At 39.9% G+C, this 27,966-nt stretch overlaps 1 protein-coding gene across 5 annotated transcripts; it reads right to left on the bottom strand.

Annotated features, from left to right (window-relative positions):
• On the bottom strand, nt 1-26,206 carry TBK1 (TANK binding kinase 1). 5 transcript variants are annotated; one of them, XM_061348499.1, is made up of 20 exons: nt 26,068-26,205; nt 21,369-21,489; nt 19,433-19,573; nt 18,347-18,476; nt 17,569-17,750; nt 16,619-16,779; nt 14,555-14,665; nt 13,200-13,379; nt 11,538-11,734; nt 10,263-10,321; nt 9,167-9,258; nt 8,627-8,728; nt 5,294-5,372; nt 4,876-4,997; nt 4,679-4,755; nt 4,355-4,394; nt 2,176-2,277; nt 1,995-2,091; nt 776-882; nt 1-485 (listed from the first exon to the last, which is right to left on the bottom strand). In XM_061348499.1, exons 2-20 carry the CDS (start codon nt 21,453-21,455, stop codon nt 293-295), a joined length of 2,259 nt encoding a protein of 752 aa, XP_061204483.1. In that variant the 5' UTR covers nt 21,456-21,489; nt 26,068-26,205; the 3' UTR covers nt 1-292. The 5 variants fall into 5 exon arrangements, 4 of the variants coding, with proteins under 4 accessions (XP_061204483.1, XP_061204485.1, XP_061204484.1 ...); XM_061348501.1 differs by lacking the exon at nt 26,068-26,205 and adding an exon at nt 25,939-25,962; XM_061348500.1 differs by lacking the exon at nt 26,068-26,205 and adding an exon at nt 24,790-25,142.
• Between the last annotated feature and the right edge of the window lie 1,760 nt (nt 26,207-27,966).

A 27,966-nucleotide genomic window follows, 5' to 3' on the forward strand; every position in this document is an offset into this window, starting at 1 on the left:
ATATGTTGGCCTCTTTCTCCTTACTTTATTTAAGCAATCTGAAATTTACAAAATAATATATTTGGATTGGTACAATTCCACAGTTGTTAAAAAATATGTTTAAAAGTGAGGAGGCAAAAGACACCACTGGATCTGCAACAGCACTGTGTTTAAATTCAGAATTAATCTGTGCAGCAGATTTTTTTTTCTAGCCAAATGTAAGTAACGTGACATAAAAATGCCACAACTGCTGCATCAGTATGATTTTACAGTAATGTTTCAAGGCATTGGATACTTTTTTGAGGGGTACACCTCAGATCAGCAGTTCAAAAGAGACTACAGAATCATCCTTTGATGTAAGTTCTGGATCTACAAAATATATCAAATTAAGCCAGCTCCTAGTATGAGCCCCAAAAGGGAAAACAATTGCTTGCCTTTCCAAAATGTGGTTGTTCTCAGCCAGCTCTTTAACAACCCCTTCCATTTCCTCCTTTAGTTTCTTCATACTGTAGTAACAAGAAGCCAGAAAAAGGTTAACATTTTTATAGGGACAGTTTTACGGCTTCCACCAACTTATTACATACAAAAGAAGGAACAAATAACAAGTTGGTTATTTACTAAAATGATACATCAGTAGTGTCCCCTACTCGCTTCCAAGTCTGTGCCACCATCACTTTAGCAATATAAAGTTTCTCTGAAATATAAAATTATTGGTCTTAATGCAACAATCACTAAGTCAACCATATTTGTGTAACAGGTACAGAATACTGCATCAATCCAATTAAGAACTTCTCACCCAAGAGTCATTTCCACTAATGTGTTTGAGCTAGGATAGACTGTATTCATTGTATGTTTCATCCCACTGGAAGCTGCAAACATTTTCTGTGGCAGAGCATCTTGTAACTGTAATAGATAAAAGGAAATGTAAGTTTTAAGTTGTCACGTATACCTTGATGTCCACCTTGAAATTCTTCAAATTCTCCACTGCTGTGATGCCTCATAAGATCATTACAGTATTAAGGTGGCTGATATTCCCCAAGTTGAGATCATCACAAGTTTTTTATTGACATGACCTGTAGTTTCCCAATTTGTTCTATCTTCTTAACTGTCTTATACTTTCATAATAAACTCTCAAAAGGAAGAATTATCTATTTGTTACGTTTGTAGATACCCTAAGGAAACAGGATCCTAATCAATAACTGCCTTTGGTGGTGCTACTAGATACAAACCAGTAACAAGTAAAATGCTGCTCTCTACCATTCCTTCATTGCTTTATGCCTGCCAGGTGCTCTTCTTTCATTTTTTCTTTCTTTTATAAACAATAATAATATTACTGCCTTCATTATCTCAATTTTGAGGCACTTTGGTAAGTTTCCATCCTGCACAGTCACTGTCCAAATTTTAACAAAACCTCTTCTTTCATGTACCAGCAGCACTGGCATGCATCCTTGAGCATGTATCCCCTCATCTTGCATATGGAAGTATTGTTTTTATGCTTCAGTGTATTTAATCCTGAGTATTCAGTTAGTCCCTTAGATGCTCAGATACCATTATAACAGTTACACAGAACACTTCCCAATGAACCCACATCCATTTGCATAGATTTTTTGGGGGGGAATGCTAACACTACCAAAAAACTGCACCCCCAAAACCAAAAAAAAAACCCCAACCCCCCCCCCAAAAAAAAAACCCACAAAAAACCCCTAACCAACCAAACCAAAAGCACCAACAACCCAAACCCCCCCAAACTCCAAATTCATCAGGATTCCAAAAATGACACCACTCTCCAGGCCACTCCAACATCATGGAAATAGATGACCCTTAAAGTCCTTTCCAACTCAAACCATGCTGTGATTCTATGATTCTAAGCTACTATCATCTGAATACTACACCCATGCAGCCTGTGTTTTAATATGACTGCATTTAAGACTCACTATAAACAACACTAATGACACTAAACAATGTGGAACAGTTTTATCTATGCAAACACTTTACAGAATTTTGAAGTGTTCTACCTCATTTATATAATCCTGGTATTTGGATACCTCTTCTTTGATATCAAAACACTGATTGGTGAGAGCCAGTAACTGCTTCCTTGTGTGAAACATTTTCCTAAAAGAAAAAATGGTTTCTTTTAGGAGCTTCCTGTATAAAAGTGGTGCAGTGAACATGACCAAATAGTAATCAACAGCTTGCCTTGTCCAGTCCTCAGCCTTGTCCAGAAATGTATCATACTTGCTGACACATTCATCTTTGAATAGAGTTATGGCTTTTGTAGCATGCAAATACAGCTTCTGCCTGCAACACAGAAACAACCAAACAGTGTTATATTGCTTTCAAAACTTCATTCCTCTGATTTACTTACTGAAACTTGGAGAACAGGCATACGGGCTTAAAATCCCTTCAGCCACCTTTATGCATGTGGTTGTAAGGTGTAAGAATCCAACACAATGCATGAACTAACAGTTTCATGTTTCAAAAATATGCCTTATCAGTGAGGAAAAAAATTATTTGAAGCATTTAGCTGCAATAATTTTAGATGAACAACTGGTAAAATGTCTTCTCTGAGTCAGTATTTATCTGAGCAGATATATTTAAGGAAAAGGGATTCTAAATAGAAACAACAGAAATCCTTATTATTTCTTATTTGCCTTCTGCAGATACTTGGAACTTCCAGCATATATGAAGAATCTTTTGTGCTGAGTAATATACATGCAAGAAGAAAAACCACAGGATTCTTATGTCAGCTTACACTTACGACAAAATTAAAAAGCAAGCAGATAAGGACAGGAAAACAAACCGAAACCCAGTTCTGTTTAGTGTTGCAGACAGTAATCCCAGTCTACTTATTCCCTTATCATGCTCTGCATTGCGCCAGTAAGTGAAACTAAGGGATACTGGGACACTACAGTCCAATACCTGCTTCTGGTATTTTGTTCAGTCTTGCTTGATAGCTATTGGTTAATCACATTCTGGCTACCATGTAACTGGACTGTTATCAAGCATGCATACCTATATTCAACCAGAAAAAAAACAAACCTAGTTGAGTGCTGCTCCATTCTCTGTCTAGGGGTAAATATTACAAAGGCCAGCCTCAGTTGCTAAAGGCAAACAGTTCTTAACAAAAACCACTGTCATTTCTCTCTAGGGTGAATCAAGTTCAATAAGATGTAGGTAGGATTTCAAAGATACCTGAACAGTCATAAGGAGACACTTGTGGTAGAAAATATGCCAGTACTCAAACCCATGAAAATATCACATATTAATGCAATGACACAGTTTGAGTAGTAGAAAAAGCCCTAAAATTTCTTTAATCTGCCCAAGGGAGTGCAGTTTTAAACTGAGCCATGGCTTGCATCCCAGTGCTTGCCTTCTTTCCAACCATATCCTTAAGAACATAATATGAACAGTAATTTTGTAGTATCTGTCACATTAAGTTCAATCCCTCGCTGTTGCAGGGCAATGATGCATCTAAGTCTCAGCATGTCAAATTTGTCTTTCCTGCCCCTACTGTCCTTTATTTCAAGGTAACCTCCCCTCTACTTGGCAGTTATCCCATTTAGCTTTCTCTTTGGGAAAATCAAGCAGCATAGTTTTTGGAATACCAGTGCCTTGTACATGTTAGCTTTCTAGCTGTAATCTGGCAGCAACAGCAGAATTTTACAGAAGCAGTGTCTGAACTCCTGTAGCATCCAGCAAAGTCTAGGGAACCACTCAACTGGTCAGCCACTAGGAGAATAACTTAATTAGTATTAAGCATCTGTGTATGGAACTGAATCAAACCTGAGACAAGTACAACATCAGCAGAGCATCTGTTAACAGTTGCTCAAGAGTTAGTCAGTGGAGTTTAATGGGAGTCCAGACACCCAAGTTACATACAGACACTTCATGTGGCCACCTCTCAAGTGACAATTTTATACAGGCATGGAGAACTGCATTAAAATTTATTTTGCTTGCTATACTTCCTGAAAGATTAAATTGCTCTAGAATTTCATTCAGCTAGCCCATATTTCATTCACCTGTAGAAAATTATCTTCAGTTATAAAGTCACTTCACTCTTACTGAGGGCTTATTCCTCCCTAAAAAACAGGAGCAAAAATATATCTCCTGGAAGACAGTTAATGCCTAGAAAATGAACAGGTATTTCATAAGTATGTAGGTATTTCACATCTACATTTAGAAGGTCTATCAGGGATGAAACTCCAGTGTCAGAAAGCACCTCATTACCTTATATCCTATGTATTTAAGATATTTAAAGGCAATTTTTCACAAAGCAATCCCGAAGAGGTTATAATTTACAACAGGTTATTGGCAAGAGCACCTGAAGGACCTGAAAGCAATCATGCTACTTACCAAAGGTAACTTCAAAACTTACTTGTCAAATTTGTGAATTTGTTCTTCATTATAAGGAAGCCCTAGGATCAAAGCAGATGACAGACATTACCAGCTTAATTCTATTAGTTGTATTTATGTAAAACTCCACTAAGTGCAATTCAAGCTTATGAGATTAATAGTGGTGATACATTCATATGGGTGATTCATTCAGATGGGCTTTAAGATGGTGCCTTACTGAGAAAGATGTACAAACATGTTCACTGTTGCTGACTAACCCTCGATTCCTAATTTCCTAGTGGAACAAGGACTAACCTGACCTTTATATTACAGTTTGTGTTAAAAATGAATCAAAGAAGTTACTTACTTCGTTCTGCTTTGTCTTTTTTGAACTGATAATAAATATCTGTGATGGAACGCAGCAGCGCCTGCAGCCTTTCTGGACTAGAGTGACAAAAGGAAGAAAATGAGATCTTCTATATATAAACTTAAGTTATGTATTGATGAGTTTTAAGAACTATGTAACAATGTAAAATTCAATACATATTTAAACAATTTACTCACTTCCTGTCTTTTGGATGCATGCCTTCCTGATTTGCCCAGGTGTCAGTCAGTAAACCACCTGGAGAAAGTTTGGTTTTGATATCTTGAAGACTAGTTTCTAGCGTGCCCTGAGAGCTGGAGAGCTATATAAGAGCAAGAAAGTTCAATATTACCACTAGGTAAAGGGAAAAATTCCTTGAGGCTGAAAACAAACTGAGCACATTAATGCTATAGACCCATTTACTTCACTGACATTAACTGAAGAAATATGTCCATTATCTGTCTAGGCTTTGCTAAAAGCAGCTAAAGCATGGCATTATTAAAGTAAGAATCATCTCTGATGTTGGCATTTCTGTTACTCACAGAAAACACCGTGTATTTGGCTTTTTCTTTATAAACATCATTTTGAGAATGACACAGGCTTTGTAAGATAACTTACACGCAACAGTTTTGTCTGGATCTCTGAAATTTCATCCACTTCCGACGCTTCCAAGTTGATCTGCATCAGATTCTCGTATCTGGCCACAAAAAAATGCACAGTTAAAAACAAGCAGTGAACACACTTAAAACATTTCTTGAATCTACTGTAACAGTAACTATTTTTTATACGGAATACAGTGTCTGTCGAGCAGGAGCCATGAAACACTGACACCGTTAAATGGCCACTAATAATGAAAATATTTTAGTTATGAAAAAAAATCCTTTTTTTCCCTACACTTTAACTGCTTTTTAGTTTCAAGCTTCCATTCTTGACTTCCTTATTCATTACTTTTACTCAGCAGGCAGTGTAAAACTATTTCCTCTCATCAAATAAGTTTTAAAAGGTTACCAAACTAAAGAAGTCAATGACACACAACAAATACTCCAGTGCACCAAAATGCATTTCTGTGGAAGCTTATTGGAAAGGCTGAGTTACCAAAACCTTGAGGCTGGGTTAGTAGCACCATCTGCTCATACTGACACTTTCCATATGATTATCTCAAGTCCCAAATAAGTCATTCGGGACAGTATTTTTCCTGTTGAGTCTCAGGTACATTTTGTTTTTAAAAACATCATCAAAACCAGCTCAACTGCTTCCAGAAAATACACACTCTGCTCAAGTTCAATACTTCATTCACGTTTTCAAATAAAAGCTATGCATTGTCATGCTTTGAAGCATAGCCTTAGAAAGGGAGGGCAAACAAGAGGAGCTTTGCTAACTCCATCTAAGCCTTCTGAAGTCAAATAAACTGAATATCCTGTCTTTCCATAAGAGGCTGAAAGACCACATGCAAACACATAGCAAATTCCTGTGAAAATAAGAACTGCTCCAGTTCACAAGTGAGCATATTTCATTTTTTTTCTCCCAAATTGCTGCTCCCTGCAGGTCGAAGGAGGTGATCCTGCCCCTCTACGCTGCTCTTGTGAGACCTCACTTGGAGCAGTGTGTGCAGTTCTGGTGTCCTCAACATAAAAAGGACATGAAGCTGTTGGAGCAAGTCCAGAGAAGGGCCACGAGGACGATCAGGGGACTGGAGCACCTCCTGTATGAAGACAGGCTGAGAAAGTTGGGGCTGTTCAGCCTGGAGAAGAGAAGGCTGCGTGGAGACCTCATAGCAGCCTTCCAGTATATGAAGGAGGCCTACAAGGATGCTGGAGAGGGGCTCTTCATTAGGGACTGTAGCGATAGGACAAGGGGTAATGGGTTAAAACTTAGACAGGGGAAGTTTAGATTGGATATAAGGAAAGAATTCTTTACTGTAAGGGTGGTGAGGCACTGGAATGGGTTTCCCAAGGAAGTTGTGAATGGTCCATCCCTGGCAGTGTTCAAGGCCAGGCTGGACAGAGCCTTGGGTGGCATAGTTTAGTGGTAGGTGTCCCTGCCCAGGGAAGGGGGGTTGGAACTGTATGATCTTAAGGTCCTTTCCAACCCTAACTATTGTATGATTCCATTATTCTCTGGGATACTGCTGAATGCACTGAAGTCACAAATCAGAACCTACAGCAGTTTCTTCTGAGCTCTCAGTGGCTTTCTTCTACGGAGACATGGCAGAAAGCATGAAGAAGCTACCTGAACCAAACAGAGTAAACAAGAACCAGTCATGTCAACTAACTAGCTTCAAGAAGAGCTGAGATTACAGCCCTGATGATCTGCAACTAGGCTACAGAGCCATTACCTTGCTAGTTATCAACTTTGCTAATTTCACTGGTTGGTTGGTTGGTTTGGGGTATTTTTTTTAAGCAAATCTCTTTGAGCCTGTGTCATTTTGTACACGTTTGGCATGCACACAGCAAATCTGACAAATCCTTGGGTATCTACAATTACTACATACAAGATGTTCAATTTGCAATGCATAGCACCTCCAACATGGCTTAAGTCTATTCTTAAGTCTATTCTGCAAATGCAGTGGTTCCAACATGTATGCATCAATCATCTTGTCGACATGTGCATTTTCAGAGCAGCCTGGAAGCAAGTCTAGAAAATCCCATGACCAAGACAGCATTTGGGGGATCCTGGCAGTAAATTGAATAGGAAAACAAATACTGTAGAAGAATCCCATGAAGAGTCTGTATCAGACTGTGTAAGAGTAACACACCTTATTCTCTCCCATAAAGATGGAGCCAATGATAGTTTATGGGAAGACTGAACAGGACACTGTAAAGGCACTTTAAAAGTGGAAAAGAATTTGAGAGCTGGGCATTGCATGGGACTTGGAGATGCAACAAAGATCATGAGACAGAATAAATGAAATTGGAGGATGCATTTGATGGTGCAATCTCTTCTCCTACAGACCGCCTTGAGTGAAAAGAGGTAGGGCAGAAGAGTCTGACCACTGGAAAACCACCTGTTTCCTTGAAACAAAACAAGAGAAGTAAGTGTCTTCTGTGGTCTTTGAAACCTGGAAGTCTTCTGTTCTAAAAAGTAGTAATTCTTCAGTTCCTCCCTAATTTTTTTTTCCAGTTTTAAAGTGCTATAATAAACTTTCTGCTATAATGAACTAAATGGGTCCATATGTACAACAGTGAGATTCTGTGATACAGACCTCTGCCCTCTGAATTAACCAAAATAAACAAAAATAATATAACAGCCAGGCACTTAAAACAATGACAGAAGTAGTATTTCCTGTAGAGTTTACCTCTGGTATCCCTATGTGCAGTATCCCACAGTGATACTGGTATCACTGATCTAGTGACATCCTAATGTAGCTTTGTTTTTTGGTGGTTTTGTGGGTTTTTGGTGGGTTTGTTTTGTGGGTTTTGGTTCTTTACTTCTGTTGGGTTGGGGTTTTTTTTGTTGGGTTTTGGGGTTTTTTTTGTTCAGCTGCTCTATGTTGCATTTCAACATTAAAATTCTTCCATGCACAAAATGCTAACATCTTAAATCTGTGAAAGGGGCAGTATTTAACAGTCATCCTTAATAAACACACACAAGCAATCTCAGTGACAAAGGCACTAAAACACTAATTAAAGAATTGAGTAGCTTTTTCCAGGCTTTACTATAGCTTCTGAAGTCAACAACAGCAGATGAGCTAAGTCAGAGAAGAAATAAGAAAAAGAACACATACAATTACTTCTTAGTAGTAATTATTTGCTCCCATTAGGTTAAGCCACACAATAAACATTCTAATTTGTGCAAAGCATAATACTGAATCTGCTTAAGTCAATGCCATCAGCAAATCCATGCTGATTCAAACTTTTTATACACAAAACCCCTGAAAATAAACGTAACTTAATACCATTGTCATCAAAGATACTAAAAAGTCATTGCATTCAGTATAGTGCTTCTACTCACATTTTCTCAGCTTTCTCAATGTTTCTGCTGCAGAAATCCAGCCTGATGACAACCTCTGTCTTTTTGTGAACCATTTCATTGTAATCATCCTTGATTATTTCACTAAAAAGGGAAGCAACAGTCTGTAGGGAAAGCATTCAACTGCCATCTTAGCAGTAATCAGCAATACAATAATATGCCTACAATAGTAACTGCTAGTAAGAATTCCTATGAGTTAGAGATGCATTAATATAATCTTCCTATAGAACTATCCTGTGTAAGCTGCTGAACTGTACCTCCATGTTACGAGACATTAGACTTAAATTATTTACCAAAGAAAGCAAAATTGCAAATACCTAAACCTCATTGCCAAAAAAATGATGCTTGTTTCCTCAACGACAGAAAGAAGGAAATAAGTAGGAAAGCCTATTCATATTCAAGGAGTAAAGAAAACTTCCCAAGATACTGGGAGATCACAGAATTATGGATTGATTATAAAGGCATATCTCAATTAAAAAAAAAAAAAGAAACAAGTACAATGAAATTCCATCAGTTGCTTACAGTAGCCATCGTACTCCTTTTCGCATCAGCTCCTGGTAAAGCAGCAAGGAAGTGGCAACTCTACAGGCATAACAGATGATACCTGTTACTGCCTGGTGGAAAGCACAAACATTAGTACTAATCTGGCATTCTCTTCACAATTGTTTCAAACCAATTAACCACTGTAAGGGATGAAAATGTCTCTATAAACAAAAATGACACCACTTACTCTTAGGATTTACTTTAATTTCTGGGAAGTCACAAGTACATTTCTTCAGTTTAGGAATTAAACACATGCATTAAAAGAGACTCTTAAAAATGGCATATTTTTAAATTCTAAGGCTAGGGACTCTTCATTCACCTAATTCCACTTACAAATTTGCTGATTTACTTAGAATTGTGAACAAAGTTTCGGAAATTATAACTTACAATATTTTAATTCATTAATGTAAACTGATGACTTTATCTTCATTAATTTTAAAGACTCCTGGTGTTCAAAGAGACATATGCTTTCAGGACTACCATGCCTGAATACAAGGCTTGCCAGCAGCCAGTATTTTATAGGCATAGCATAAATGGTGGCCACAAAGTCAAAGCATGACAATGCGTCCATCCAGTAGTTCTAGAAAAGCGACCAAAAGGATGAAACGACTTCTACGTATCTCCCAGATTCTGAAAATTTACAAAAGGCAAAAGAAATTCAACTCTGCAGAGTCCTAGAGACCCCTCTCTATCAAAAGAGGAAAGTTATTTTCCTTATATTAAGTTTTGCACCACGACAGAATGTTATGAATCCTCTAGCTAACTTCAGATCTCCAAAGTGACCATCTCCTTCCCCTGCAAGCACTGAATTACGCAGTACCAGAGCACTTGGACTTTAGAAGCCTGTTTTTTTTGTTTTAGTTTGTTTTTTAATATACAAACTTTTTGTACATAAAGCATGGCTTTGATATACTTTTGGAGCTCTTGTTAATAAATACTCTTCTGTCAATCAGAATCCTCACTAGCATGTTAAAACTCTTTTTAACATTAACATTATTCATCTGAAAATCAAGTAGCTTTCATTTCAGTATGATTATGTGACACAGATCTATAAATTAAAATCATAATTACTCACTTTAGCCATACTGGCATCCCCATCCAAATCATAACGTTGATGTACTTTAGGAAGTAAAACTGAAACACAAAACAAACATCTTCATTTTATTATTTTCCACAGGAGACTTCAGAAATTCAGACTGTTTCCCCTGCCCATGCTGTGCACTGGTTTTTACGTGTATCAACACAGATTTTCATCTAATCTGTTACTGCCTTTCAATTTAACGTGGTTCTCATGCACACCTTTAAAACCAGCCTTTGTCTTAAGCACTTTAAGTGACTTGGTATCTTCAGCGAACTCGTTCACTTCCTTTTCCAGGCTCACTTTTGAACATGCTTCACAGCACAGATTTCATGTAGGTCTCCACTATCGATGTCTCTCCATTGAGAAAACCAATCACTTATTTCTGTTGTTCAGCCCTATGTTTGCCTACGTGGGAGACTATTCCCTCTTATCTTATACTTGGTTTCACTGAGACTCTTAGGGGCAGAACTTCAGCAAATGGCTTTTTGAAATCTAGGGTAGCCTCTATCAGCTGTATCTACTTTGTTCTCACACTCACTGACTCCTTTAGAAAGCTCTGACACAATACAAAGGCGCTGTTGATCCTCCAACAAACAGCTCACCTACCCACCCTCTTCAGCACCTCTGTGCAAGTACCAGCTGCGTAGAGCAGTCAGTATGTAGGACACACTGACAAAAGCACTACTGACTTCTCAAGTGCAGACATAGCCCCAGCTCATCTCTTACACAAAAGGGGTCTGGCACAGGGTCCTCTATAAGCCTCTCAGAGATAAATGTAAAAACTTACTTTTTTCTTTTTTTCTGTTATGGCATTACCTTATGTTCCAAGCAAAGGTAAGGTGTTAAGACCTCCTATTAACTGAAAGGCTAACCACATACATGACATTAAAAAATAAGAAGTCAAAACCTGAACTTCCACTTACTGAGTAATGGAACAAAAGAGCCAGCTTTGAATTACATCCTACAGTCTTCCTTTCTACTTATTAAAAGTGTCATGCTTCAAAATATTTCAGTACTCCATAGACCCCACTTAACACAAAGATGCTCAGGTACCCAGCACTAGGAACAAACATGCCAGATATTCAGCATTTTTGGGGAATAAAAAAAAAAGGGGGGGGGCATAGGGGGAACAAGGGCATTCTTAGAACTTCAGGTATCAAAAGAGAAAACTTTCAAACACTATTTCTACGATGTAACAGCCATAAAACAGTAATTAAATAACTCAGTCTATTTACAGAAGATAAGAAAGGAGAAATGGCTTTCATATACCTTCTTCATAGATCAATCCAACAATGTTCACAGGTTCCCTGCTTACTACAAAGATAGGATTCTCTTCAGTTGTTCTGGGGAAGTGCTGTGCCAATCTGCCAGGCTCCAGTATTAAGCGCCGACCTTCATATATCAGTTCTTGATTCTGAGATGGTATTTTTGTCTGTTTGTAGACCAAATCATGAAATATAGTAGCTCTATAATACAAACAATACATTCAGTAGTAGTTAGACTCACTGCAACAGTTCAATAATTCAGATTTTGTATTACTTTGATAAATATCTCTTTTCCTTCTGATTAAGAACTAGTTGTACACATAAAACATTTGACTTAGAAGCAGAACAAAAACCAGCATGCTGCCCAAGCTTGCTCTGTTACAAAAACAAATACTATTTCCTGCAAAATATCAAGCTTCCCTTTCTACCTCTGATTTTTCACCAAAGCATGTCTGTGTAAACAAACTTGCTTTGGCCTGGGCAGCATCAGATGAGATAAAGGAAGCATACGTTTGTTTCCTCAGGCATATGCATTTCTTCAAAGGAGATGGATGGTTTCTCCAAGAAAAATTCTGGTGTTTTAAATGTCAAAAAGCACACACCTTAAATTCAGCCTGTAAACTGACAGCCAGATTATCTCCAAAACAGGAGTGAGAAGGAAGATCAAAGACATTCTGGTGTTTTATTACCATCAGTCAATGGATACTAGGCATAATAATTTATAACAAACCTCTTCTTCCCCCACATCTCCAAAAGAAGAAAACCCAAAACACCCAACAAACAAAACCTCCCACAAATGAAAAACCTTAAGCACACTAACATGAAGGACAAATACGCCTCCTGTGCAGCACTAGCCCACTGGCACTCTTAATACTGCAGCTAGTATATAAATAATCATGAAGGTAAATAATATTAAAATAAATGTTTAAAAATAAAGTACAACTAGCAGCTTGAGCTCCAGGCAAGATTTCTCTGCAAAAATAGCATTTGGCCTCTTTCAAAATAAAAATGACACAGTAGAAAAACTGAAAAAGGCCAGAATTGTATTTACACATTTTATTAAATAACTGTTCGTGTATCAGCGGATGACACATCCTCTGTATTATCTGAAGTATGGCAGAGAAAAGACACTCATTTTTGTATCAAACCGTACACCAGATGTTATCGTTTTTAACATCAGCACTCGATGACCATAAAGTGAACTCCATATAACTTAGGATCCTAAATTGTACCAATTACAACTTCAGAGCCCCAGTAAGAGCTTTGTATGTCAGACACAGTTGATGTGCACCTTCTGTATTCTTGAGGACAAGATAAGAAAAGAGAGAGCTAAACACAAGTCTCTGGAAAACTACTTTGTCAGTAAGTAAGGTACATAAATGTGGGATGAGCTGGCATCCATTAAGAACATACACTGTAACACATCAAGGATTAAGTCTGTGTCACTGATGAACACCAAGTTTAAGATCAACTGATGTGACCTTTAGTGAGTTTATTATTGTTCAAAAGGCTTCTATGGATGGGGACTGCACAGGAGAATTACAAGCTTCCTCAGATAAACTGACAAGGGAAGGCTGCTGGATTTGTAACAGTGGTGATCTGAGCTCACAGTACAATTTGCCTGAAGGAAAACACAGTAATGAAAACAGAGAACAAGAACACTTACGTATTATAGCTGTGAATATAAACTTTGTGCAAGGTCATCTGCTGTAGTGAAAAGACGTGGATTATCATTCGGTGCAGTATGTCACTCGTTTCTGCAAAGAACTGGTCAAACCCCCAGCATTTTTCCTGGTCTGCTTCAAGAATGTTCACAAGGACAGGTGTGAGCAGTACTTGCAGACCCCTAGAGGACATCAGGAAAACAGAAGACAACTTGGATTTACTTGGATCTTTTTACCTTATATGCAATTGCAACACTTCATTTTACTTGTCTCACAAATGTAAATCTGAATCACAAGAAACTTTATGGATCCCACTCCTGTGTTATCATGAACAACCTCTTCAAAGTTGTCAGTGTGCTTATAAGCCACCGGAGCTTGCTTTAAAACGGTTTGACAGACAGCCCCATTAGAGGTCAGTGGATGCTGTACTCAAACTCACTTTAGTACTAAACATATAACAGTAAATACTGTTCAAATATTACTTGAAAATATTAGCATGAACACATGTTTAATAAAGTCTGCTTCAGTTATTATTTCAAGCACTTCAATTATATGGAATAAGAAAAGGAAACAACTGAGCATTATCATGAAAAATACATATAAACTGTAAGTTCTGCACACTATAAACTAATACATGGATATAAACAAGACTTTCACTCTACACCCTTTAGGAATCCCCATATTGGGCTTTCAGAAACATTTGTTTCTAGAATCTGTTCACAGAACAATTTCTTTCTCCCTTTACCATGTAAGAGCAGTAACTTTAAAATACTGAGGAACTCTCAGGAAGATAAATAGGTAAATGGGCTATGGGAGGTGTTTTTAAGATCATATTGACATCTTAGATCCTCCATGGCTCTTCCTACTGAGGATTACGACACATGAAGCAAACATATGATGATAAAAAAAATGTAGAAGATGCTATAAAAAAATGTTAAAATGTGTTGATGTGATTTTTTTCCCCCCTCCATGGCAAAAATGCAAGTCTCTGAACTGTCTTTTCTTATCATTTCCTTCCTACTGCCTAATCTTTGTAATGTCTGAAGTCACATTCTTGGACAAATGAATCTTCAGACTTTCCTCAGGGTGGAGAAAATAGAGTTATAATCTTTCTTCTACTCATACCACTTCAGATTCTCAGGTGCCCATTTGTAAATTAGCAACCATGAAACTACTTGGATGGATGAGAAGAAAAAACACTTGATAACCTAAAAGTAGACTGTACTGACCTACTGAAGAGTTCAAAGAAAGCAACTGCAGCAGTCAGATCTCTGTTCCAAAGATGCAATCCTGAGAGAATAATTGGAAAAACCCAATCAAGTAGTGTTGAAACATTTTGTGAGAAGTTCAAACTTACTTCGAAAGACTACAAGAAACAGGCATCTCCCGCCTCCACTCAATTGGTCCATTTTCTGCTTTCTGTACTCCAGAAATAGCACCAGAAGGCTTTTCAGTGATTATCTTGTACCTGTGATACATTATAAAAATAACAGACTTCAACTACTACTTCTTACACATACATAGGTATGGTAACTGATCCTCAAAAGGCATCAATAATATAAATAGAAATAATGGGCTGGCCTAAATTCGTAGGTGGTGCAATAACTCGGAAGCTTTACTTTCAAACTGACAGAGAGTGGTGCTAAAACAGTAAACAATGAAAATTAAACACTTTGGGCTGTGTCGAGAAACATCTTTGTCTACCTAAGTTTGGGAAAAACTGAGGAGAGATTTCAGGAATCACTGAAGGAAGCTGATTTTTTTTCTTTTGTACAAGTTTTAATTAATCGGAGTCAGATTTCCAAGGCTGTTCAAATTAGGCATTTACATGACTAACTTCTAACATATTCCGTGGCAAGAGATGACATTTAGCCACACAAAGTCACTTGGGGATAAAGAAGATAGACTCTGAGGAATTACTTTAACTTGGAAACGTTTAGCAATTGGCACACAATTTGGCATTGTCTAACCTTGCACTGACCAGGCTAGTATTTCTCAAATTTCTCATTAAACAAATCAGAAGCAATAGGCTTCTTGCAATAGAAAATTTTAGTTGTGCTTTCTCTTTTTGGAGGACAAGGCACATACAAACTACATTTTCTTGGCTTATCTCTCAAGTAGATACAACAACGATGCCTGTGAGACAATCACAAGATGGGCAGTTCCTTGAAGTAAGAAAACTGAAATCAGCTTTGCAAGGAGTACCAGGACGGAAATGTCACCGGCCTGTGAGAGGTCCCAAGTACCACCCTGCTTTATGTTTTAAATGCAACACACAGAACAACAAAATAGAACTAGACTAAGGCAAAACAGGAACCAATTCCAAACAGCACAGCATAGACACAACTTCAGTTTCATAGTCAGGAGCTGCTCCTGTTATCTTCAGCCACTGTCCACAACCATGCTACTCAAGAAACTTAAATCTCACAGGTAGTGCACGCATTTCAAGACTGCCTGGAAAGACAATCACTTAAAAGACAACAAAAATTTGCAGCACTGGAAATCTGTCTAAAAATGCCATGATTTTGCCTGAATAACCAAGTGATATATACCACAGTGCAACAGACCAGCCCAGTACCATGGTGAAAGAAAGGTATGTGGAAAAACATCAGTATTTTGGTGGAGCTCTGTTGCTTAACTCAGGTTTTAAAGTGCAACACAGTAAAATCCTTGTTGAAGCAGAATGTTTGTACTGGTTTTGGCTGGGACAGGGTTAATTTTCTTCATTGCAGCTCATACAGTGCTGTGCTTTGGATTTGACCAAAACAGTGTTGATAACACAGGGGTGTTTTAGCCACTGCTGAGCAGTGCTTACACAGCATCAAGGCCTTTTCTACTTCTCACACTACCCGCCAGTGAATAGGCTGGGGGCAGGCAAGAAGTTGGAAGGAGATACTGGAAGCTGACCCCAAAGGATATCCTCTATCATATTACATTATGCTCAGCAATAAAAGCTGGGTGGGGAATTTCCAGGATGGCAGTTGCCAGAGACTGAACCAATGTCAGTTGGCTGATGGTGAGGAACAGGGGATTTTTTACACAATTTGTTTTTCTGGGTTGTGTTTTCCTTTCAGTTGGGGGGGGGGGGGGGGGTTGGACTTGCTGGGGTTTTTTTTGTGTGGTTTTCTTAGTGGTTTTTGTTTTCTTATTAAACTTTTGTTTTCTTATTAAACTTAACCCACGAGTTTTCACACTTTTACCCTTCCAGTTCTCTCCCCCATCCCACTGTAGGGAAGTGGGCGAGCAGCTGTCTGATGCTTAGATACCTAGTGGGGTTAAACCACGAAGTTAAAGAATGTTTTTCCCTAAATATTTTCACTATTTTAATGTTTACTATGTGTGCATAGGATTTTTGAGAAAAAGCATGTCATGGACTGACTTATTTTACAAACAGATAAAATTCTCCTTCTAAATTACCTACATCACTTCCTTGTTTCTACGAGGTCCTTCAAAGGGTCGGAAAGGCAAACTCCCTGTTGCAGCATGGTAAAAGGTCACCCCTATGCTCCACAGATCAACTGTTGCTCTGTACTTTTTCTGATGCTCTTTCCTCAAAACGGCTCGCTCGTACATGTCAGGATGCTAAAGCCAAAAAAAAAAGCAGGAAAAAAAAAGAAGTTGGAATTGCTTATGAACAATACAAATCTACCATTTTGCAGCAAGGTAATCTGTCATTCTAAACTTTCAGATTTTTAATCAAATAGCAAAGTTATCTTGTATCAAAGAATTTGCTTAAATTATTCTGACAGGATAGCACAAAAGTGTTCCTAGGTATAATACAACTTTCATTAAAGGTCTACAAAAATATATAAAATTTTAGCTAAATGCTGACTATTAGAATAAAACACCACTAAAGAAAAAAGAGGTGAAAGCCAGTATTCCTCCAGATGACTCTGAAACAAAAGAAACCAAATTAGAAAAAGATCCATAGCAGAGGAGACTATCAGTTACAATACTGCATGGGGGAAAACACGGCAGGAAGAAAACTATGCCTATGATGCTTATATTGATGCCTCTCTGCCTGCCTCTCTTCAGTTAACTAAGGCATCAAGTGAATCTTAACTACACTTAACATCACACAAGAGCTCAAATAAAACCTGAAACATACCCATAGAGATAAAGGCAAAGAAATTCATTACTAAAATACTGTTGTTCTTTCTCTCACAGAAGGCAGCAATGGAGGCTGGAGCTGGAAATTATCTAAAGGCTACTGTGCTCAGATCAGCGGAAGACCTGGCATGACTTAACGTGAAAAAGGATTAAAGTTGTAAAACTAATTCCAAACAGTCCAACCTTCACCTACTCAGCTCTCATCACAAATGGCCCTGGGCTTCAAACAGTTCAAGAGAAAGTGAAATCATATGAGCTTACTAAATATTCTTCTGTGCCATAGAGAGAAACAAATTGTTCATCATCTTCCAGTTCTCTTGCAGCACCGAAGTCTGTCAGTTTGTAAACAGACTGACCATCTTCACCGATAACACGCATTATGTTGCCTGGCTTGATGTCACGATGCACTATTCCATTCTCCCGGAGATGATTCATCCCAGCCACTTCCATTAGAAAGAAGATAATACAGAATTTATGTATACATCTTGACACAAACTGCATAAGCACTGAATTGTAACTGAGGCTATGAAGACATACATTTCTACTTTCCCACTGGGAAACGGACATAAAAAGGGATGCTCAATTAACAAAAAGAGCAGGACCAGAGAATATTGTAAACACTTTTACTTTCTTTTTTTCCAAGCAGCTGAATTTACAGTATCTCCTGCTCTCGGCAACATCTTACCATTAAAGTAACAAACAATAATTCTATAACAGGCAGACACAGGTAAGCCTCACTGTTTTTCTAATTGACTCTTCTGAGATTGTCACTGGGCATTAGTCTAACATGTGACAAATAATTCTGAAATAGACAAAGAATTATAGCAATGCTTTAAACAGCAATGTCATCTTAATGCAGTTATCTATATCACCTACACATAAGCAAAAGATGTGACTCCATATGACCATACTCATTTGCTCAGTTAGTTGACTGTCATTCAAACTGCTCATCTCTTGCCATTTCAAGATAAACACAACAGGTATGACTTTGTTTCAGTCAATAAATTAGGAAAAAGAGCAAAGAACAAAATCCACATACCCACATCTCTCAAAACGATTAAGAACTCAGACTCTGGCAAACCAAAGGCATTAGAGGGCTCCTCTAAAACAGTGTATAAACTCCCACACGGACAAAATTCCATAACTAGTACTTTGTGTCTAGTTGTTGTCTGAAAAAATAAAATTAAGAGGGTAAGCCTGTGACTATTGTGAAAACAATGTCAGAAATTACATATAACCACAGGATCTTAGTTAAAAAAATATAAAAGAAAATCTGTAACTAGATAGAAAACCCCATTCTGGAGATCTTCAAAAGAAGCGTAGGTTATTTACTTATATTGTTTCATGTATTTTAACCTGGAGATGGCGGAAAAATTTAAGAAAGCCTCAAGTTCTAGGCACTTAGAGGGTTGACAGCAGTATTGATAGCTGGACAAATCACAGAATCACAGAACCCCAAGGGTTGGAAGTGACCTCAAAAGATCATCTAGTCCAACCCCCCTGCAAAAGCAGGGCAACCTAAAATACATCACACAGGAACTTGTCCAGTCGGGCCTTGAATATCTCCAATGTAGGAGACTCCACAACCCCCCTGGGCAACCTGTTCCAGTGCTCTGTCACTCTCACAGTAAAGAACTACAGCACAGAAGAGCAGAGAGCAGCAATTGTCCTTCTTTCCTCTTTATTAATCTCAGCATCTGGGTCATTTCAGCTGACCAGTCTCATTCTCAGCACAACTGCAATCCATATTAACATACAGCTCTACATGTCCTATGTCATTATTTTAGCTGGTTGCAAAGCAAAAGCATCAAATTATCAGGATTATTGACACACCTCCCACTATCAGTATGTATTAAATATTCATACATGTAGATAGCTTAAAAATCCTTATTTAAGCTTAGTACAACGGCTTCTCAAGATGGCTTTGAAGAACCATAATCTGTGCAAGCATATTCTTTCAACAACAACAACAAAAACCAGTGGTGGTTGGGTCAGAGTACTTATATCATCATATATGTTACCATTCTTTAAAAATGTAGCTTTATCCTCTATAGTTAAGGATAAAGAAAAAAGACAGTACCACAGTTACTACCATGCACATCAGATTGTAACTACAATTCATTACCTCTTCTTCAATGGCAAACAGCTTGACAATGTTCTTATGATTTAGTTTCTTCAACACTTCAAATTCCCGCATCTGAACATCCACAGGACGAAGGAAACTTAGACTGTTAAAAACTTTGACAGCATATAAATCCCCAGTTTTCTGTTAAAAACAGACAAATTACTAATTAAACAGAAGCATAAGTCTGTAAATGTATATATGCCATTATCCGAGCATTTTGAGATGCTCCGTTGTGCATATGAGCACGCCCAGATTACAAATAGTTCAAAATAGCATTTTGCACAAGGTGAGAATTAAGATTCTACTAAAAAAAAAAATTGTGTATATCCTGGTTTAGTCTAACATAGACTAGAAGCAAACAGACTAGCAGAATGGAAACACGGTCTTAGCCCACAAAATCTAAGTGCTTTTAAAAACAAAGAACAATTAGCATAAGAAGGGCTTCACGTTTAAGAATGACACATGTATTTTGCTGAAAAATAAAATTTCAGCAAGAGGTAGGCCACTTGCATCAATCAGTAAGAGGCACACACATGCTGCAGTTGAGAATCTTGGCTTGCTTAAGAGGCAAGTTTAAGAAGCTGAACACTGCTCTTTTTCTTTATTGTTCCGTTTATGCTCATAAAGCAGTATTTTATTTTTGCAAAGAAGGCAGTGTCAGGCACTACATACCACTCATGCAAAATCCTAAAGCAATTCAAACCCCCATAATAAGTAACAGGAGCACAGACATGAGCTCAGTCAGACTTCAGTTTTCAAGTGGGACTAAGCCTCAACATGCTCAGGCACCCACAGCACCAGCTGAGAGTGTAGTTCCGGTCCCTTTTAGGGCCAAGTACCTCCCTGAAACCACTCTAGGAATAAGCATACATTAGCAGCCATGTGGGTGACAGATTCTGGCTAAGGACAAAGCCTTCCTGTTATACAATACACTTATATGCACTACTGGTGCCCAGCTAAAAGTTTTTTCTCACTGACAAGTTGCAGGTCACACACTCAGACTAGAGAGGCTGATGAGAGGTGCAAGCATGAAAACGTAAGCTTTAAAGGGGAATCATTCTGTGAGGAAATCCACTAACAGAAAAGCACATTATTATTATTCCTTAGTGTTGCTTCATGGTTAAATGTGGAACATAGAAAGCACTGTAGCTTTTATATAACTTCACTCTGATTTCACACAGACATTACTGTAACAGAACATTATTTTCACTATTCTTATCTTCATTTTGTGAGATATACCATGAAGTTCATAGGAACAGAATGACTTACACAAGTAAGGTCATTTTAGCTCCTCACTCAGGTTACAATATACACATCAGTATAACATTTGCACGGCAAAACTCCTCAAAGATGTCCTATTTTGTACTGAATAAAAATGGTATGTCACGAAGAAAATGGTGTGCTAGACATGTATGAAACATTGACTTAAGGCCAAAGACTACAGCAACTCCATCCAGTAGGATAATATGTTAAGAATACATCAAGAATATTGAAAAATAATAAAAATCACAAAAAAAGGGTTTTTAAATAACAGGGGAAAACTGTGAAAAGGTAATTTAAACAAGAAAAAAACCAACATATCATGTACTGTAACAAAAACTGATTAAAACTTTCATTGCTATTTAAATTCTTAAACGAGGAGTATTTTTTCCATAAAACCAAAAAACAGAGGAATGAATCATAGGATACTTAATTACATTTCATATTTTACAAGGACAAACAGTACAATATTGGAAACAAATCCACAGAAATTACTGTATAGAACTCAATTAATTGGATGAGTGTTAACAACTAAACGCTAAGAATTAATAACAGCAAAGATATATTTGTTTTAGGCTTAAATCTTGAGTATTTTTTGTTGATTTCATGATACGACTCCCATACGGAAAAAAAAATCAGTTTTATATATTACTCAGATTAGCAATTCCTCACCAACCTTGTGTCGGCCCCGGAAAACATTCGCAGTAGCTCCCTGCCCTAGGATGTCAGACAACAGCCAGAGGTAATTCAAAGTGCTCTGCATCTTTGCTCTTTGATTAGACAGTTTTCTTTTTCACCTTAAAAACAAAAAGTTAAATACATGGAATTATAATTTAGTAAAATACACAAAAGGAACTTATTTTAATTAGGAGGAACAAAACTCCAACTCAACCAGAACTCCAAAGACATACAGAAATAATTAAGAACAACCAACTAGAGGAATAAAAGATGAAACAAACAAAATCAAGCTCAACAATCAAACTACTGCCATAGACACAACACCTCTCTGCATTTGAGAACTTTACCCCCCAAAATTTGTTTAAAAAATCAACTGGAAAAGTAAAAGCTTTATAATCCCTTTTCTGTTGTACACAGGTATTTAATGCTACAGTAACAAAAACTATAGAATCACAGAAGGGCTTGGGTTGGAAAGGACCTTATCACCCAGTTCCAACCCCCCTGCTATGGGTAGGGACACCTCATGCTAAACCATACCACCCAAGGCTCTGTCCAACCTGGCCTTGAACACTGCCAGGGATGGAGCATTCACTACTTCTTTGGGCCACCTGTTCCAGTGCCTCACCATCCTCACAGTAAAGAACTTCCTCCTTATATCTACCCTGAACTTGCCCTTTTTAAGTTTAAACCCATACCCCTTGTCTTATCACTACAGTCCCTGATGAAGAGTCCATCCCCAGCATCCCTATACGCCCCCTTCAGATACTGGAAGGCTGCTACTAGGTCTCCACGCAGACTTCTCCAAGCTGAACAGCCCCAACTTTCTCAACCTCTCTTCACACAGGAGGCTCTCATGGCCCTCCTCTGGACTTGCTCCAACAGCTCCACGTTCTTCTTATGTTGAGGACACCAGAACTGCAAACAGTACTCCAAGTGGGGTATCACAAGAGCAGACTAGGAAAGAGTGAAAATCACATGCACAAGGTCTCTTGAAAATCAGTAACACCTGGGATCAATTCCATTATTGGGTATACATGCCAAAGAATATATACGAGATGATGCAGATATATATATACATGTATATATCTTTTATATATCTATATACACACACACATTTGCTTATTTAGATTGCCTGGGCTCCGGAAATTGCACTTCAGTACAACTGTAAAGGAACCAGATTAGCTATTTATGAAAAGCTATTTTATGTGAGCTAGATAAAAGTCACAAGTTAACACAAGTATTTTCAGCTACTCATTAGGACCACAGGAAGAAATTAAGGAACATTTCTCCCATGTCTAAACTTCACATTTGGAATGTCACATCTTTTCTAGCGAGACAGTCTGGATTGCTCAACCTTCGTGAAATGTGAACTACCAGATGCTCAGGTTTTCACAGATTCAAAAGAAAGAGACAAAAATGTTTGATTAAATTAAAATTATTAAAAACAGTATTAGGACTGCCAGAATTTCCCCCCCTGTCAAAACAGTAGGAGCTCCAGGTGAATGCCATTCCTTTTGGGTTAATTAAAAAACCTGATTTTGCCATTAAATCTACTGAAAGGCTGTAAGATCAAATATGTAGCTTCCAGGGTAAGGTCTTACAGCAGCAGCTTTTCCTCAAGTCTGGCAGCAGACCCCTGCATCTGCCTGTGTTAACCAATAAGAAACAGCTGATACTCAAAAGAAACGAAGCCTAGAATGACAGTTTCCTGTGCATGTTGTTGCAAGAAGATGGTTGGTGCTTTCTGAGGGCTCTCTGGCACACAGGACGAAACCAGCACAAGCCTCATGGCGTGTACTACAGGAGAGCAGAGAAAGCTGCAGGCCAGCCACCACAGCACTGCACCCTCATCCTGCTCCAGCCACCCGCTGAAGCACCACCTTTGCGCTGCTCCTGATCCCACCCATGCCATGACACAGACACAGGAATTGTCTCCTATCTTTGAACACATTTCTCTATGCACAGCGACTGCAGATTGCATACTTCCATTCAGCTATTTGCTCACAATAAGATGTGGAGCTTCTTGCAAAACTGTCCCAGAACATCCAGGTAACGACATGTTGCATACAGAACTCAACAACACAATGCAAAGACTTCACACATCACTCTACATTTGGTATCATGCAGCAACACCATTTTCAAAATCTAGATAAAGTTCTTAATACAGAGAAGGGAAAAAAAGTTTCACCTCAAATCTGAACCAAATAAACCTGCAGCAGCACATCCCAAACCCCTACAATTCTCAGTTAACTGTGACAATTTGCAATAGTAGAACAATTCAATTTTTTTCCAGCTGGCAACTACCATAGATGCCAAAGAGCTATCTACAATGCAGACACAGAGGTAAGCAAGAGGTCTGCAAGGAAATAATGCATAGACCACTCTGTAAATCACTTGAAAAATCTCCAAATTAAAAAGTTCTTCATAATTAGAACTCTGCTTGCAACAAGCCAGTTCGCACGCAGCCAGTAAGCACATATTTTGTCATGTATTTCAGCATAATATTCGTTAAACTCATTCCAAGAAGCAGAAACATGATGAATCCTTTCTAAGCAGACAGGAAACGTGCAGGAGGATCAAGTAAACAGAGTTTCTTCACTGATGTGTGTTCAAATGCTAAAAATTTTAGCAGACTGAATTATTAAGTTGCCCGAAGTGATAAAGATGACGTAGTTTATGTATGAGATCATCCCTTTACTTTCTTACTTTCAAATTAAATTTGCATGAAGCTCAGTGGGTGACAACAAAACAGATGAGCTTGAATAGAATCCAATGGATTTTAAAACAACCCAATAAAACAGCAAGTCACTAATGGGTTCTCAAGGTCTGGGTTTTTCACTCATAAAACTATAGATATAATTATGTCAGTATTAATCCAGGGCCAAACCAGAGTCAGTGTTGTACTATGACCTTCCTTTTGTTTTTTGTCAAAATAGTATTTTTATAATAATAATAATAAAGTCTACACTGTTCTGGCAGAGTTTTCACTTTTAAAGTCTCATTTAGCTTTCAGTCTTCAAATTATAATAATTTGAATAACTTACATAAGGTGTTAGACCTCCTCTGATTTCCCTACTTTGATTCAGAACTGATCTTTGCTTGTTCTGACTTGATTCAGCTGGCTGGGATTTCGTATTTTCCATTACCTTCCTAAATCAATTCACAAAGTTTCATATTAAAACGCACATATATATATAGCTGTATGTTTGGTCCTGTCAATAGATTTAATGCTGAACTTTCTATTTTTTCAAATCTCATTTATGGCCCTAAGTCTGATCCTAGATGAGTCACAAGTTCCTCATACCTGCCTAGTTCTCTCTCCTACCAGCAGTGTGAGCTACTGTCCCCCATGCCTCATTAGCACTGCAAGGGTTTGGGGGGTGCTTTTTGGGTGTTTTTTTTTCCTGCTCTGCTGATACGACTTCTTTATTTACCAGCAGGGGTGGTTGTAACAGAAAAAGGCTGCATTGCCACCGTGACATTTTAAACTCCCAGTCTTTGAAGCAGAAGCACTGACTGCTTCTAATTCATACAAAGTGTGCTGCTACCTCAGGCACGCGGGATAAGCACACAAAGCCCTGTTAACAGCTGCAACGTACAAGTTCTGCAGGAGAGTAGGGCAGCTGAAGAAGTGAAAGTGAAGGCTCTTTCTGCCTACAAACAAGATCCCATTTGCCACCAAAGCAGACAGGCAAAGTGCTGAGGTTCTGAATAAATGTTATGTTAGAAGCACAGAATCTGGTAAACACAACGGTTTTACACTTCCTGTATGCCCTCTCTAAGAAAAAAAGGAAACCTAGCCTAGGAAATGCCCCCCGCCAAAGTTCCTGTTTCCTGTATCTAATCTCCTCCCGGGACTTTCCAGTCCAAAAGCCAGTATCTCAATTACCAGACACCCTGCCCCGGGCTATACAAGGTGCTGCTCTGAAGCACACGAAGCAGGACATGCAAAGGCCCGTAACGCAAATGCCAAGCCTGGCTCCAGTGCTGCTCAGCACCACTGCTCTTGGCGTTTCCAGTCCGTAACGGGGGAGGACTCCGCCTCCTGTCAGTGACAGCAGCTCCCGGAAAGCTATGGGAGACCACAGGCCCATCCCAGCCACCAGCCAGCCCCGCACTCATACGGGTGCGAAGGGCACGGTGCAGCAGCTCATCTCCACAACACGACATCCTTCCTGAAGTAAAAGTTTAGCAACTTCTACAAACATAAAGGCGACACTGCTACCTGAGGAACGCTTTAAACAAACCACCGTGAACATATGCTTCGCTTGGCTTCCCCTCGCCCCCTTCCAATTACAAAACCAATTGGACGGGTCGCGACCTGCCGACATTCGCCACGATAAAAGCCATGGAGAACCAGGGCAAGGGACGAGCTCCAGACATGCCGCCGAGGCTACAGGCCAGCCCCCGCTTCGTTCACTCCGGCCCGGGGCCGCTCCGGGGGGCTGCCCCCACAGCCAGGCCTGCTTTTGCCTCAGGGGGCTCCGCCGACGTCCGCCACCCTCCTTGGGCGCCGGCAGCGCCCGGGAAGGCCCCGCCGCCGCCCCAGGAAAACGAAAGCGCCTCACCCCGCAGACAGCGCGGAGGGAGCCGCTTCCCCGCGGCGGCGGCGAGGAGCCGCGGTTCTCTCCGCGCAGCCGCCATCGGCCACCCCACCACCGACGCAGCCTCCCCCGCACACCACCGGCCCCACGCACCGAGCCACCTCTCGCCCTGCCTGCCCAGCGCCCCGGCCGCTTCCGGCTTCCTGCAGCGGCGCTGGGAAGGCGGGGCGGCAGAAGCACCGCCCCGGCGGCTCCCGGCCGGGCCGAGCTGCTCCCCGCACGAAGGTGAGAACGCGGTGGGGCCTAGTCACTGTGTTATCCTGCACTGAGGGGATGAGGGAGCGTCGGGGCCTAGTCACGGTGTTATCCTGCACTGAGGGGATGAGGGAGCGTCGGCCCTGAGGCGAGGGGACCGCGAAACGGCGAAACGGCGGGAAGTGGAAGTAGGATGTTCCTTAAACAGGGTGTCGTGGTTTAAACCCAGCCAGACAGCTTTTCACTCACTCCCCCCACTCCCCCCCTTCTTGCCCTCCCCCTACTCCAGGAGGGACGGAGAGGAGAATCAGAAAGAACCAACTCCCACGGGTTGAGATAAGAACAGTTTAGTAACTAAGGTATAACACAAATCACTGCTGCTACCACCAATAATAGTAATGATAAAGGAAACAACAAGGGAAGAGAATACACCACCTCAGCACCAGGCGACCCCTGGACACCACTGGCCCCCCCCCCCAGCCCGACCAAGCACCTACCTATACCCCCTCCAACCCTGCAGTCCACCTAGCCCTTCTGGGTAACTCTCAGGTACATCCCAGGCATGACGTGCTGTGGTATGGAATACCTCTTTGGTCAGTTTGGGTCAGGTGTCCTGTCTTTGCTTCATCCCGGCTTCCCTCCTCCCTGGCAGAGCATGAGGCTCACAATGTCCTTGGCCAAACCAAAACATTTTTATCAGCTTTGTTCCCAGCCCGAAAGTCAAAAAACACAGCACTGCACCAGCTACCAAGAAAGAGAAAAATGACTGCTACTGCTGAACCCAGGACACATGGTCACTCTGGGGCTTTTAGATCCTGTGCTGTTCAAAGCGAGCTCACACCCGTTCCGGTGATGGGGCTTTTGCTGTGTAACCGCTTTGAGCAGTGCTTCCGTTCCCTCGCCCCCTCCTGAGGCGGAGCGGCCGCGCTTCCCTCTGCCCGGGGACCATTAAAAGTTACACTTATGTCCCAGAGCCTCACTGGTGCTTTTCCAAAGGATATCCCGGAGAAATGCCTCCCCGCCCCGTGTATTTTTACTCGGTTTCACCCTTTCTAAACTTCACAAGTCTCAGCATTTTTCATACGTTCCTGTTCCCATTTGTTTTTTACTTAAATGTCTTACAGCAGAGTTACTTGCCGGTGTATCTGTTGCCTTTCATTTTCGTCTGCCCAGTAATGCTGCTGTTCCAATAAATGGTCTGTATAGCTTGTATAAGGAAAGAAAACCTTTATGATTTATGCATAATGTAATTTAAACAGAATTATAGTGGGAAAATAGTCAAAATATATTTTTTTTTCCACCCAATACTGTCTTTCAGAGTCATGGAATGGTTTGATTACCTTAAAGGTCATCCAGTTCCAACCTGCTGCTGCGGGCAGGGACACCTTCCACTAAACCAGGCTGCTCCAAGCTCCATCCAGCCTGGCGTTGAACACTGCCAGGGATGGGGCAGCCACAGCTTCTCTTGCCTCAGCACACTCATAATGAAGACTTTTTTTCCTTATATCTAATCTAAACCTCCCTTCTGCCAGTTTAAAGCCATTCCCCCTTGTCCTGTCACTTCATAACCCTGTAAGAAGTCCCTCTCCAGATTTCTTGTGGGCTCCCTTTAGGTACTGGAAGCTGCTCTAAGGTCTCCCTAGAGCCTCCTCTTCTCCAGGCTGAACAAGCCTAGATTTCTCAGCCTGTCTTCATAGGAAAGGTGCTCCAGCCTCTGATCATCTTCACGGCCTCCTCTGGACCTGCTTGAGCTGAATGCAGTATTTAGGTTGGGTCTCATGAATGCAGAGTAGAGGG

The sequence above is a fragment of the Neopsephotus bourkii genome, unplaced genomic scaffold, assembly GCF_033783945.1.
Source record: "Neopsephotus bourkii isolate Nb327-2 ecotype Australia unplaced genomic scaffold, CSIRO-AGI_Nbou_v1 NB_359, whole genome shotgun sequence".
Taxonomy (NCBI): Eukaryota; Metazoa; Chordata; class Aves; order Psittaciformes; family Psittacidae; genus Neopsephotus; species Neopsephotus bourkii.

Bases quoted from the DNA above. Each gene is read 5' to 3' on its own strand.
- TBK1 (XM_061348499.1), bottom strand. From the start codon at position 21,455: ATGCAGAGCACTTTGAATTACCTCTGGCTGTTGTCTGACATCCTAGGG. The intron at 11,735-13,199 runs GTAAGTGTTCTT...TTTGTATTATAG, and splicing joins TATATTCACAGCTATAATAC to AGCTACTATATTTCATGATT. The intron at 2,092-2,175 runs GCAAGCTGTTGA...TTTTTCTTTTAG, and splicing joins AAGGCTGAGGACTGGACAAG to GAAAATGTTTCACACAAGGA.